This window comes from Oncorhynchus nerka, linkage group LG9b (assembly GCF_034236695.1).
Source record: "Oncorhynchus nerka isolate Pitt River linkage group LG9b, Oner_Uvic_2.0, whole genome shotgun sequence".
Taxonomy (NCBI): domain Eukaryota; kingdom Metazoa; phylum Chordata; class Actinopteri; order Salmoniformes; family Salmonidae; genus Oncorhynchus; species Oncorhynchus nerka.
The window spans coordinates 52,253,144-52,266,689 of NC_088424.1; the positions used below are offsets into that span (position 1 = coordinate 52,253,144).

Below are 13,546 nucleotides of genomic sequence, written 5' to 3' on the forward strand. Positions count from 1 at the left end.
GATACCATTTGAAAGGAAACACTTTGAAGTTTGTAGAAATGTTAAATTCATGTAGGAGAATATAACACAATAGATCAGGTAAAAGATAATACAAACCAAAAAACATGTGCTTTTTTTTCTCATCTTGGAAATGCAAGAGAAGGGCCATCATGCTTATTTCAGTCTAGGTGCAATTTAGATTTTGGCCACTAGATGGCAGCAGTGTGTGCAACGTTTCGGCAATACTGGACAATATTATGTGCCGAATTGGTCAATTGATACATTTTCAAGTACATAACTATAGAGAACATACAAACATGCTATGGAAATACATTTAAATTTACACACTACCAGGAATGTCATGCATGATGGATCATTAGCTTACACACAAACATTCCCACATCTAGATGGCCGCGCGGGGTGGGTGTGGAGCCAGAGACAGCATGGGGTTCAACCTGGAGAACCCAGTTACTACATTTTATCTCTGGGACCCTCAGGATGACAAATCAGAGCCAGATTACTGAACGTAAGTACATTATTTACCTTCAGAGGTGAATGTATCAAACCTGTGACAAAGGGTTTGTTGTTGTGGACTCTCCTCAAACAATAGCATGGTATTTCACTGTAATAGCTACTGTAAATTGGACAGGGCAGTTAGATTAACAATAATGTAAGCTTTCTGCCCATATAAGACATGTCTATGTCCTGTAAAGTTTGTTGTTACTTACAACTGTCATGCTAGTCACATTAGTGCACGTGAGCTCAACTGTCCCGGTGGAGGGACACTGATCCTGTAGAGGTATTAAAGTAATACTCCCGAGTGGTGCAGTGGTCTAAGACACTGCATCTCAGTGCTAGAGGCGTCACTGCAGTCCCTGGTTCGAATCCAGGGACTGCGGAATCACATCCGGCCGTGATTGGGAGTCACATAGGGCGGCACACAATTGGCCCAGTGTCTTCTAGGTTTGGCCCGGGGTAGGCCGTCATTGTAAATAAGAATTTGTTCTTAACCGACTTGCCTAGTTAAGTAAAGGTTAAATTAAAAATACATACGTCCCATTTCAAAATACAAAACATTTATCTTGTCAATTTTCAAAATGTATAAGCATTCTCAAAACCTGTTAATATCTCTGGTATTATCTAGACAGGCAGACTTGCATTGTAAAAACAACTTTATATGGTCGCTTCCCACACAGACCTACGGTATTGACATTCTCCTAGTAAAAGTGATGAGTAGGTAAGCCAAGGTTATACAGGACAGTCATCTTGTGACAAAATAATCATTACCTTTTATTTCAGACTAAAAACATGAGGAACGCTGACAAAGCTCTTCAGAGTAAAACATGTGATGTACTCTGACCCTGTGTGGGAAATAGTTGCTCACTGGACTGAGTCTAGACTTGAGTGATGAAATCACTTTCAGTATCCAATTAGACACATACTTGTATCTCTATTATCTAGCACAGAAAGCCTATACGTGTAGTTCTAAACTTAAATCGATCACAAAATAATGTAATGAAAAGTTTGAACAATGTATTTTATCTGATTTTTAAATTGAGAAGAAACAATGTATTACAGATGCAAATGAACTTGTGTATCAGGAATGAAGTCATCCCTCTTCCGGAAAAACATCTGTCAGCATCACGTGTGAGGAGCGCAAACCTGCGTTCCTATTGGTCCAGAACGGGAAAGGGGCCCCGGTCTTCCCCTTCATTTCATCGGAACGCTGTCGGGCATTGTTGTTGTTATGAAACAGAGTCATAGTGTATGTTTTCTTCAAAGAATAACGAGCCGGCGAATATCGTTGGAATTCAATCCGTATTGTCTCTAAATCGACTAGCGAGATATGTCTGTGAAACGGGTGATATATGTAATGAATGGGGAAGTGTCGAGGCGTTACTTTACTTTAACAAGTTAACCGTAATCTGGTTACGGGGTTGACTGAGGTAAGGACAGTGGTTGAGGTGTTTTGTTAGATGCCTGAATATATAGAGATTTTTTTTCTCTCTCTTTATAACAGTCAGCTTGATCGTAAGGAAACGCTACGTGTGATCAGATGGACACGGACATGTTGGGGAATAACGATCTGTACTCACACAAGTAGGACCTAATATTTGTTTTCAATGTGGAATTCTATTTTTGCTTGTTGAGTATTCAGATATTCAACCTATTTGATCGTATTTAGGCGAACATATTAGGTAATCAAAATATCTTCCAACAACAATTTGACTATAATTAGAATAGATATATTTTTCAGAAAATAACCTAATATTCTCGAAACAATCATGTCAGACTATACACAGAGGTCTCTGCCTTTTTGTCAGCGGCTGAGTTACGCTGTGGGACACTTTCTGAACGATTTGTGTGCGTCTATGTGGTTCACCTACCTGTTGGTGTACTACCACTCCGTGCTGGGCTTTCAAAACACCTATGCAGGTGTGTTACTGCTGGTGGGGCAGATAGCGGACGGGGTCTGCACACCCCTTATCGGCTACGAGTCGGACCGGACGCCGGGGTGTGGGACATACGGCAAGAGGAAGACATGGCATTTAGTGGGTGAGTGAATACCTGTTTCATATAGGTGCATTGGTTGATTGCTACACTGTAATTATGATACAATTATGAATTAGTCAAATTATGTACTTTTTGGATCTTACAATTGCCAATGTATGTATTCCGTACCATTCTAGGCCCACAATAAAAGCACAAGAAAGGCTATTCTGTTACCTTGCCAATAACATGTGTTGAACTGAACACTTGTAGTCTTGTGACCAAACTTTAAGCTGAGTCATTCATAAGGAAGTGAGTTCACAACACAGGCCACATGCCTGCGTTCAGGTGCTGCCAGACCGTTCCTTGGTAGTTTGTGCAATTCAGGTTAGCAGACAGCTATGTGCTATGAGGTTAGCAGACAGCTATGTGCTATGAGGTTAGCAGACATCTATGTGCTATGAGGTTACCAGACAGCAGACAGCTATGTGCTATGAGGTTACCAGACAGCTATGTGCTATGAGGTTACCAGACAGCTATGTGCTATGAGGTTACCAGACCGCTATGTGCTATGAGGTTACCAGACAGCAGACAGCTATGTGCTATCAGGTTACCAGACAGCTATGTGCTATGAGGTTACCAGACAGCTATGTGCTATGAGGTTACCAGACAGCTATGTGCTATGAGGTTACCAGACAGCTATGTGCTATGAGGTTACCAGACAGCTATGTGCTATGAGGTTACCAGACAGCTATGTGCTATGAGGTTACCAGACAGCAGACAGCTATGTGCTATCAGGTTACCAGACCGCTATGTGCTATCAGGTTACCAGACAGCTATGTGCTATGAGGTTACCAGACAGCTATGTGCTATGAGGTTACCAGACAGCTATGTGCTATGAGGTTACCAGACAGCTATGTGCTATCAGGTTACCAGACAGCTATGTGCTATCAGGTTACCAGACAGCTATGTGCTATCAGGTTACCAGACAGCTATGTGCTATCAGGTTACCAGACAGCTATGTGCTATGAGGTTACCAGACAGCAGACAGCTATGTGCTATGAGGTTACCAGACAGCTATGTGCTATGAGGTTACCAGACAGCTATGTGCTATGAGGTTACCAGACAGCAGACAGCTATGTGCTATGAGGTTACCAGACAGCAGACAGCTATGTGCTATGAGGTTACCAGACGGCTATGTGCTATGAGGTTAGCAGACAGCAGACAGCTATGTGCTATCAGGTTACCACACAGCTATGTGCTATCAGGTTACCAGACAGCTATGTGCTATGAGGTTACCAGACCGCTATGTGCTATCAGGTTACCAGACAGCTATGTGCTATCAGGTTACCAGACAGCTATGTGCTATGAGGTTACCAGACAGCTATGTGCTATCAGGTTACCAGACCGCTATGTGCTATCAGGTTACCAGACAGCTATGTGCTATGAGGTTACCAGACAGCTATGTGCTATGAGGTTACCAGACCGCTATGTGCTATCAGGTTACCAGACAGCTATGTGCTATCAGGTTACCAGACAGCTATGAGGTTACCAGACAGCTATGTGCTATCAGGTGGTTGAAGAAGCTCAGAGCTAGACAGGTCACCCTACCTGGGATCAGTGGGCTGTGATGATCAGGCCTGCTCCTGCATGAGACCCACTGGGTGTGCAGGCTTTTGTTCTAGCCCAGCACTAACACAGCTGCTAAAACAAATCATCATCAAGCCTTAGATTAGTTGAATCAGGTGTGTCAGTGCTGGGCTGGGATATACGCCTCCACATCAATGTTTGCACAACGCCTTCGCTCTCCCTCCAGGGATGAGCAGTGTGCTTATCTCCTTCATGTTCTTTCCTTTTCCTCATTCCCCTTCCTGTGTCTGGGCTGTGACCTCATTCCCCTTCCTGTGTCTGGGCTGTGACCTCATTCCCCTTCCTGTGCCTGGGCTGTAACCTCATTCCCCTTCCTGTGCCTGGGCTGTAACCTCATTCCCCTTCCTGTGCCTGGGCTGTGACCTCATTCCCCTTCCTGTGTCTGGGCTGTGACCTCATTCCCCTTCCTGTGTCTGGGCTGTGACCTCATTCCCCTTCCTGTGCCTGGGCTGTGACCTCATTCCCCTTCCTGTGCCTGGGCTGTGACCTCATTCCCCTTCCTGTGCCTGGGCTGTGACCTCATTCCCCTTCCTGTGCCTGGCCTGTGAACTCATTCCCCTCCCTGTGCCTGGCCTGTGAACTCATTCCCCTTCCTGTGCCTGGCCTGTGAACTCATTCCCCTTCCTGTGTCTGGGCTGTGACCTCATTCCCCTTCCTGTGTCTGGGCTGTGACCTCATTCCCCTTCCTGTGGGCTGTGTTATGTCTTCATAGAGCTAACCTCGCTCCCCTCTTTATTTATTGGATTCGGTTCGGAGTAAGAATAATCTTTATTGTCATGAATAACAGGGCTACTGTTGGTAAAGTGAAGTGAGATACACACACGTCAACAGTAACATCCCCTCCCCCTCTCCAGGTACGGTCAGTGTGCTGATGTCCTTTGCGTTCATCTTTAATCAGTGTCTGGGGTGTGACCAGTACACCTCTCAGTGGGTCAGCCTGACGTACTTCATCCCATTCATCATCATCTTCCAATTCGGCTGGGCTGCCACGCAGATCTCACACCTGTCACTCATCCCTGAGCTGGTGTCCTGCGAACACGCCAAGGTGGAGCTCACTGCTTACAGGTAAATAACAACCAGGATGGAGCTCACTGCTTACAGGTAAATAACAACCAGGATGGAGCTCACTGCTTACAGGTAAATAACAACCAGGATGGAGCTCACTGCTTACAGGTAAATAACAACCAGGATGGAGCTCACTGCTTACAGGTAAATAACAACCAGGATGGAGCTCACTGCTTACAGGTAAATAACAACCAGGTAAATAACAACCAGGATGGAGCTCACTGCTTACAGGTAAATAGCAACCAGGATGGAGCTCACTGCTTACAGGTAAATAACAACCAGGATGGAGCTCACTGTTTACAGGTAAATAACAACCAGGTAAATAACAACCAGGATGGAGCTCACTGATTACAGGTAAATAACAACCAGGATGGAACTCACTGCTTACAGGTAAATAACAACCAGGATGGAGCTCACTGCTTACAGGTAAATAACAACCAGGATGGAGCTCACTGCTTACAGGTAAATAACAACCAGGATGGAGCTCACTGCTTACAGGTCAATAACAACCAGGATGGAGCTCACTGCTTACAGGTCAATAACAACCAGGATGGAGCTCACTGCTTACAGGTAAATAACAACCAGGATGGAGCTCACTGATTACAGGTAAATAACAACCAGGATGGAACTCACTGCTTACAGGTAAATAACAACCAGGATGGAGCTCACTGCTTACAGGTCAATAACAACCAGGATGGAGCTCACTGCTTACAGGTAAATAACAACCAGGATGGAGCTCACTGCTTACAGGTAAATAACAACCAGGATGGAGCTCACTGCTTACAGGTAAATAACAACCAGGATGGAGCTCACTGCTTACAGGTAAATAACAACCAGGATGGAGCTCACTGCTTACAGGTCAATAACAACCAGGATGGAGCTCACTGTTTACAGGTCAATAACAACCAGGATGGAGCTAGGGGATAATGTTTGGTTTGTTAAAGGGGATACGCTGTGTGTAACATACGTTTTTCAGTCATCTCTCTCTCCATGCCGCTTTCCACACAGACCTAGCCCCGCCCTAGCCCCCCCCCCCCCCCCCTGTACCTCAAGGAGCAGGTGTTGTTCCTGGACCATGAGACACATTGTCTGCATGGTCAATCAAATTTGATAAAATCACATTTAATTTGTCACATGTGCCGAATACAACAGGTGTAGACCTTACAGTGAAATGCTTACTTTACAAGCCCTTAATCAACCATGCAGTTTTAAGAAAATAGAGTTAAATTATTTGCGAAATAAAATGTTTAAAAAAAAGAGAATTAACACAATAACAATAACGAGGCTATATACAGGGGGTACCGGTACAGAGTCAATGTGGAGGCTATATACAGGGGGTACCGGTAGAGTCAGTGTGGAGGCTATATACAGGGGGTACCAGTACAGAGTCAATGTGGAGGCTATATACAGGGGGTACCAGTACAGAGTCAATGTGGAGGCTATATACAGGGGGTACCGGTACAGAGTCAATGTGGAGGCTATATACAGGGTATTACGGTACAGAGTCAATGTGGAGGCTATATACAGGGGGTACCGGTAGAGTCAATGTGGAGGCTATATACAGGGGGTACCAGTACAGAGTCAATGTGGAGGCTATATACAGGGGGTACCAGTACAGAGTCAGTGTGGAGGCTATATACAGGGGGTACCAGTACAGAGTCAATGTGGAGGCTATATACAGGGGGTACCAGTACAGAGTCAATGTGGAGGCTATATACAGGGGGTACCGGTACAGAGTCAATGTGGAGGCTATATACAGGGTATTACGGTACAGAGTCAATGTGGAGGCTATATACAGGGTGTACCAGTACAGAGTCAATGTGGAGGCTATATACAGGGGGTACCAGTACAGAGTCAATGTGGAGGCTATATACAGGGGGTACCGGTACAGAGTCAATGTGGAGGCTATATACAGGGTGTACCGGTACAGAGTCAATGTGGAGGCTATATACAGGGTGTACCGGTACAGAGTCAATGTGGAGGCTATATACAGGGTGTACCGGTACAGAGTCAATGTGGAGGCTATATACAGGGTGTACCGATACAGAGTCAATGTGGAGGCTATATACAGGGGGTACCGATACAGAGTCAATGTGGAGGCTATATACAGGGGGTACCGGTACAGAGTCAATGTGGAGGCTATATACAGGGTATTACGGTACAGAGTCAATGTGGAGGCTATATACAGGGTGTTACGGTACAGAGTCAATGCGGAGGCTATATACAGGGTGTTACGGTACAGAGTCAATGTGGAGGCTATATACAGGGGGTACCGGTACAGAGTCAATGTGGAGGCTATATACAGGGGGTACCGGTACAGAGTCAATGTGGAGACTATATACAGGGGGTACCGGTACAGAGTCAATGTGGAGGCTATATACAGGGGGTACCGGTACAGAGTCAATGTGGAGGCTATATACAGGGGGTACCGGTACAGAGTCAATGTGGAGGCTATATACAGGGGGTACCGGTACAGAGTCAATGTGGAGGCTATATACAGGGGGTACCGGTACAGAGTCAATGTGGAGGCTATATACAGGGTGTACAGGTACAGAGTCAATGTGGAGACTATATACAGGGGGTACCAGTACAGAGTCAATGTGGAGACTATATACAGGGGGTACCGGTACAGAGTCAATGTGGAGGCTATATACAGGGGGTACCGGTACAGAGTCAATGTGGAGGCTATATACAGGGGGTACCGGTACAGAGTCAATGTGGAGGCTATATACAGGGGGTACCGGTACAGAGTCAATGTGGAGGCTATATACAGGGGGTACCGGTACAGAGTCAATGTGGAGGCTATATACAGGGGGTACCGGTACAGAGTCAATGTGGAGGCTATATACAGGGGGTACCGGTACAGAGTCAATGTGGAGGCTATATACAGGGGGTACCGGTACAGAGTCAATGTGGAGGCTATATACAGGGGGTACCGGTACAGAGTCAATGTGGAGGCTATATACAGGGGGTACCAGTACAGAGTCAATGTGGAGGCTATATACAGGGGGTACCAGTACAGAGTCAATGTGGAGGATATATACAGGGGGTACCAGTACAGAGTCAATGTGGAGGCTATATACAGGGGGTACCAGTACAGAGTCAATGTGGAGGCTATATACAGGGGGTACCGGTACAGAGTCAATGTGGAGGCTATATACAGGGGGTACCAGTACAGAGTCAATGTGGAGGCTATATACAGGGGGTACCGGTACAGAGTCAATGTGGAGGCTATATACAGGGGGTACCGGTACAGAGTCAATGTGGAGGCTATATACAGGGGGTACAATGTGGAGGCTATATACAGAGTCAATGTGGAGGCTATATACAGGGGGTACCGGTACAGAGTCAATGTGGAGGCTATATACAGGGGGTACCGGTACTGAGTCAATGTGGAGGCTATATACAGGGGGTACCGGTACAGAGTCAATGTGGAGGTTATATACAGGGGGTACCGGTACAGAGTCAATGTGGAGGCTATATACAGGATATTACGGTACAGAGTCAATGTGGAGGCTATATACAGGGTGTTACGGTACTGAGTCAATGTGGAGGCTATATACAGGGTGTTACGGTACAGAGTCAACGTGGAGGCTATATACAGGGTGTTACGGTACAGAGTCAATGTGGAGGTTATATACAGGAGGTCCCAGTACAGAGTCAATGTGGAGGCTATATACAGGATATTACGGTACAGAGTCAATGTGGAGGCTATATACAGGGTGTTACGGTACTGAGTCAATGTGGAGGCTATATACAGGGGGTACCAGTACAGAGTCATTGTGGAGGCTATATACAGGGGGTACCGGTACAGAGTCAATGTGGAGGATATATACAGGGGGTACCGGTACAGAGTCAATGTGGAGGCTATATACAGGGTGTTACGGTACAGAGTCAATGTGGAGGCTATATACAGGGGGTACCAGTACTGAGTCAGTGTGGAGGCTATATACAGGGGGTACCAGTACAGAGTCAGTGTGGAGGCTATATACAGGGGGTACCAGTACAGAGTCAATGTGGAGGCTATATACAGGGGGTACCAGTACAGAGTCAGTGTGGAGGCTATATACAGGGGGTACCAGTACAGAGTCAATGTGGAGGCTATATACAGGGGGTACCAGTACTGAGTCAGTGTGGAGGCTATATACAGGGGGTCCCAGTACTGAGTCAGTGTGGAGGCTATATACAGGGGGTACCGGTACAGAGTCAGTGTGGAGGTTATATACAGGGGGTACCGGTACAGAGTCAATATGGAGGCTATATATAGGGGTACCAGTACTGAGTCAGTGTGGAGGTTATATACAGGGGGTACCGGTACAGAGTCAATGTGGAGGCTATATACAGGGGGTACCAGTACTGAGTCAGTGTGGAGGTTATATACAGGGGGTACCGGTACAGAGTCAATGTGGAGGCTATATATAGGGGGTACCAGTACTGAGTCAGTGTGGAGGTTATATACAGGGGGTACCGGTACCGAGTCAGTGTGCAGGGGGTACAGGTTAGAGGTGATTTGTACATGTAAGTAGGGGTAAAGCGACTATGCCTAGATAAACAGCGAGTAGCAGCAGTGTAAAAACAAAGGGGGGCTGTGTCGATGCAAATAGTCTGGTGGCCATTTGATTAGTTGCTCTGCAGTCTTATGACTTGGGGGGTAGAAGCTGTTAAGGAGCCTTTTGGTCCTAGACTTGGCGATTGCCGTGTGGTAGCAGAGAGAACAGTCTATGACTAGGGTGACTAGAGTCTTTGACAATTTTTGTGCCTTCCTCTGACACCACCTAGTATAGAGGTCCTGGATCAAATCAAATCAAATTTATTTATATAGCCCTTCGTACATCAGCTGATATCTCAAAGTGCTGTACAGAAACCCAGCCTAAAACCCCAAACAGCAAACAATGCAGGTGTAAAAGCACCTGGATGGCAGGAAGCTTGGCCACAGTGATGTACTGGGCTGTACACACTACCCTCTGTAGGGCCTTCCTCTGACACCGCCTGGTATAGAGGTCCTGGATGGCAGGAAGCTGTTAGGGTTTGTTTCCTGTTCCTTGTCAATCATCATTGGTGAAATTAGCATTATGACAATATCTTTAATTAAATAATTAAAAAACCTTTGTCAATTTCTGTCTGCAATTGAATTAATAATCAGGAACAGAGCTGTTTCCGAGTTCTGCAAAATAGAAGTTGCTTTTATTAAACCTGAAGTCCAGCCTTAGTGATGTCACTGCCTACATCATTACCTTCTACTCATGAGACCAAAACCATGCCTACACAGCTATATAAATCAAGGTTTTTAGTGTTATCTAAATACTTAGCAGTAAATAATGTCCAAGTTGATTTATAGTGGGACGTCTGACTGGTCCCTTATCTCTTACTGAGTTCTGTCTCTACAGTCGCATTTCTCAGACCGTTTCTTTTAGAAGAGGCAGAAAGACCAGAAAAGTACTGTGGAACAATATTAAACCTCTTACTGTATATATATTGTTACTCTGTAGTCCAGGACCCTATAAATGTAGTGAGGGAGGGGTCTTATAACCCTTCCCCTTCTATTAATACAACATCAGCATAATCAATTATTCTAATACATCAAACATTTGGTCCAGCCCCTATCATGACCCCTAGGTGAACCTCTAACAACGCACAACCCTCTGTAGCGCCGTACGGTCGGCTGCTGAGCAGTTGCCGTACCGGGCAGTGATGCAACCGGTCAGCAAGCTCTCGATGGTGCAGCTGTAATAACTTCTTGAGGATCTTGGGTCCCATGACAAATCTTTTCAGTCTTCTGAGGGGGAAAAGGTGTTCCCTCATCACAACTTACTTGGTGTGTTTGGACCATGATAGTTTGTTGATGTGGACAGCAAGGAACTTCAAACTCTCGACCCCGCTCCACTACAGCCCCATCGATGTTAAATGGTGCTCTCATGCATGCTTCAGTGTTGCTTGCCTCGAAGCGAGGATAAAAGGCATTTAGCCATTTCGGGAATAGCACATGAACACACACAAGACATGGCAAAATGTGTAGAATTGCAGGAAATTAGCTTTTTAAAATGGCAAAATATTCTCTCTTGTTCTGCTCTCCCAGGTATGCGTTTACAGTGATGGCCAATATAACAGTGTACGCTGTGGCCTATCTGCTGTTCCACTTCCAGACCGGATCAGACGAGGACCCCTCTCTCACCGAGACTCTGGGGCCCATAGATATCCCTATATTCAGGGTAAGCAGAGCCATGCATTACCTTATAGATATCCCTATATTCAGGGTGAGCAGAGCCATGCATTACCTCATAGATATCCCTATATTCAGGGTGAGCAGAGCCATACATTACCTTATAGATATCCCTATATTCAGGGTGAGCAGAGCCATACATTACCCCATAGATATCCCTATATTCAGGGTGAGCAGAGCCATGCATTACCTCATAGATATCCCTATATTCAGGGTGAGCAGAGCCATACATTACCTTATAGATATCCCTATATTCAGGGTGAGCAGAGCCATACATTACCTCATAGATATCCCTATATTCAGAGCCATACATTACCTCATATATATCCCTATATTCAGGGTGAACAGAGCCATGCATTACCCCATAGATATCCCTATATTCAGGGTGAACAGAGCCATGCATTACCTCATAGATATCCCTATATTCAGAGCCATACATTACCTCATAGATATCCCTATATTCAGGGTGAACAGAGCCATACATTACCTCATAGATATCCCTATATTCAGGGTGAACAGAGCCATACATTACCTCATATATATCCCTATATTCAGGATGAACAGAGCCATACATTACCTCATAGATATCCCTATATTCAGGGTGAACAGAGCCATACATTACCTCATAGATATCCCTATATTCAGGGTGAACAGAGCCATGCATTACCTCATAGATATCTCTATATTCAGAGCCATACATTACCTCATAGATATCCCTATATTCAGGGTGAACAGAGCCATGCATTACCTCATAGATATCCCTATATTCAGAGCCATACATTACCTCATAGATATCCCTATATTCAGGGTGAACAGAGCAATACATTACCCCATAGATATCCCTATATTCAGGGTGAGCAGAGCCATACATTACCTCATAGATATCCCTATATTCAGAGCCATACATTACCTCATAGATATCCCTATATTCAGGGTGAACAGAGCCATACATTACCCCATAGATATCCCTATATTCAGGATGAACAGAGCCATGCATTACCTCATAGATATCCCTATATTCAGAGCCATACATTACCTCATAGATATCCCTATATTCAGGGTGAACAGAGCCATACATTACCCCATAGATATCCCTATATTCAGGGTGAGCAGAGCCATACATTACCTCATAGATATCCCTATATTCAGGGTGAACAGAGCCATACATTACCTCATAGATATCCCTATATTCAGGGTGAACAGAGCCATGCATTACCTCATAGATATCCCTATATTCAGAGCCATACATTACCTCATAGATATCCCTATATTCAGGGTGAACAGAGCCATACATTACCCCATAGATATCCCTATATTCAGGGTGAGCAGAGCCATACATTACCTCATAGATATCCCTATATTCAGAGCCATACATTACCTCATAGATATCCCTATATTCAGGGTGAACAGAGCCATACATTACCTCAAAGATATCCCTATATTCAGGATGAACAGAGCCATGCATTACCTCATAGATATCCCTATATTCAGAGCCATACATTACCTCATAGATATCCCTATATTCAGGGTGAACAGAGCCATACATTACCCCATAGATATCCCTATATTCAGGGTGAGCAGAGCCATACATTACCTCATAGATATCCCTATATTCAGAGCCATACATTACCTCATAGATATCCCTATATTCAGGGTGAACAGAGCCATACATTACCTCATAGATATCCCTATATTCAGGATGAACAGAGCCATGCATTACCTTATAGATATCCCTATATTCAGAGCCATACATTACCTCATAGATATCCCTATATTCAGGGTGAACAGAGCCATACATTACCCCATAGATATCCCTATATTCAGGGTGAGCAGAGCCATACATTACCTCATAGATATCCCTATATTCAGAGCCATACATTACCTCATAGATATCCCTATATTCAGGGTGAACAGAGCCATACATTACCTCAAAGATATCCCTATATTCAGGGTGAACAGAGCCATACATTACCTCATAGATATCCCTATATTCAGAGCCATACATTACCTCATAGATATCCCTATATTCAGGGTGAACAGAGCCATACATTACCTCATAGATATCCCTATATTCAGGGTGAACAGAGCCATACATTACCTCATAGATATCCCTATATTCAGGGTGAGTAGAGCCATACATTA

The 13,546-nt window shown here is 44.8% G+C and overlaps 1 protein-coding gene across 3 annotated transcripts in view; it reads left to right on the top strand.

The window, feature by feature from the left end:
• The first annotated feature begins 1,675 nt into the window (after positions 1 to 1,675).
• Positions 1,676 to 13,546, top strand: part of mfsd12a (major facilitator superfamily domain containing 12a) — a 37,904-nt gene continuing 26,033 nt past the window's right edge. The window contains exons 1-3 of one of the 3 annotated variants that reach the window (XM_065013850.1): positions 1,676 to 2,535; positions 4,974 to 5,184; positions 11,261 to 11,393. In XM_065013850.1, coding sequence (XP_064869922.1) covers positions 2,265 to 2,535; positions 4,974 to 5,184; positions 11,261 to 11,393 — 615 coding nt within the window. In that variant the 5' untranslated portion in view covers positions 1,676 to 2,264. The remainder of the gene's footprint in view (positions 2,536 to 4,973; positions 5,185 to 11,260; positions 11,394 to 13,546) is intronic. The other 2 variants (XM_065013848.1, XM_065013849.1) reach the window with 2 other exon arrangements.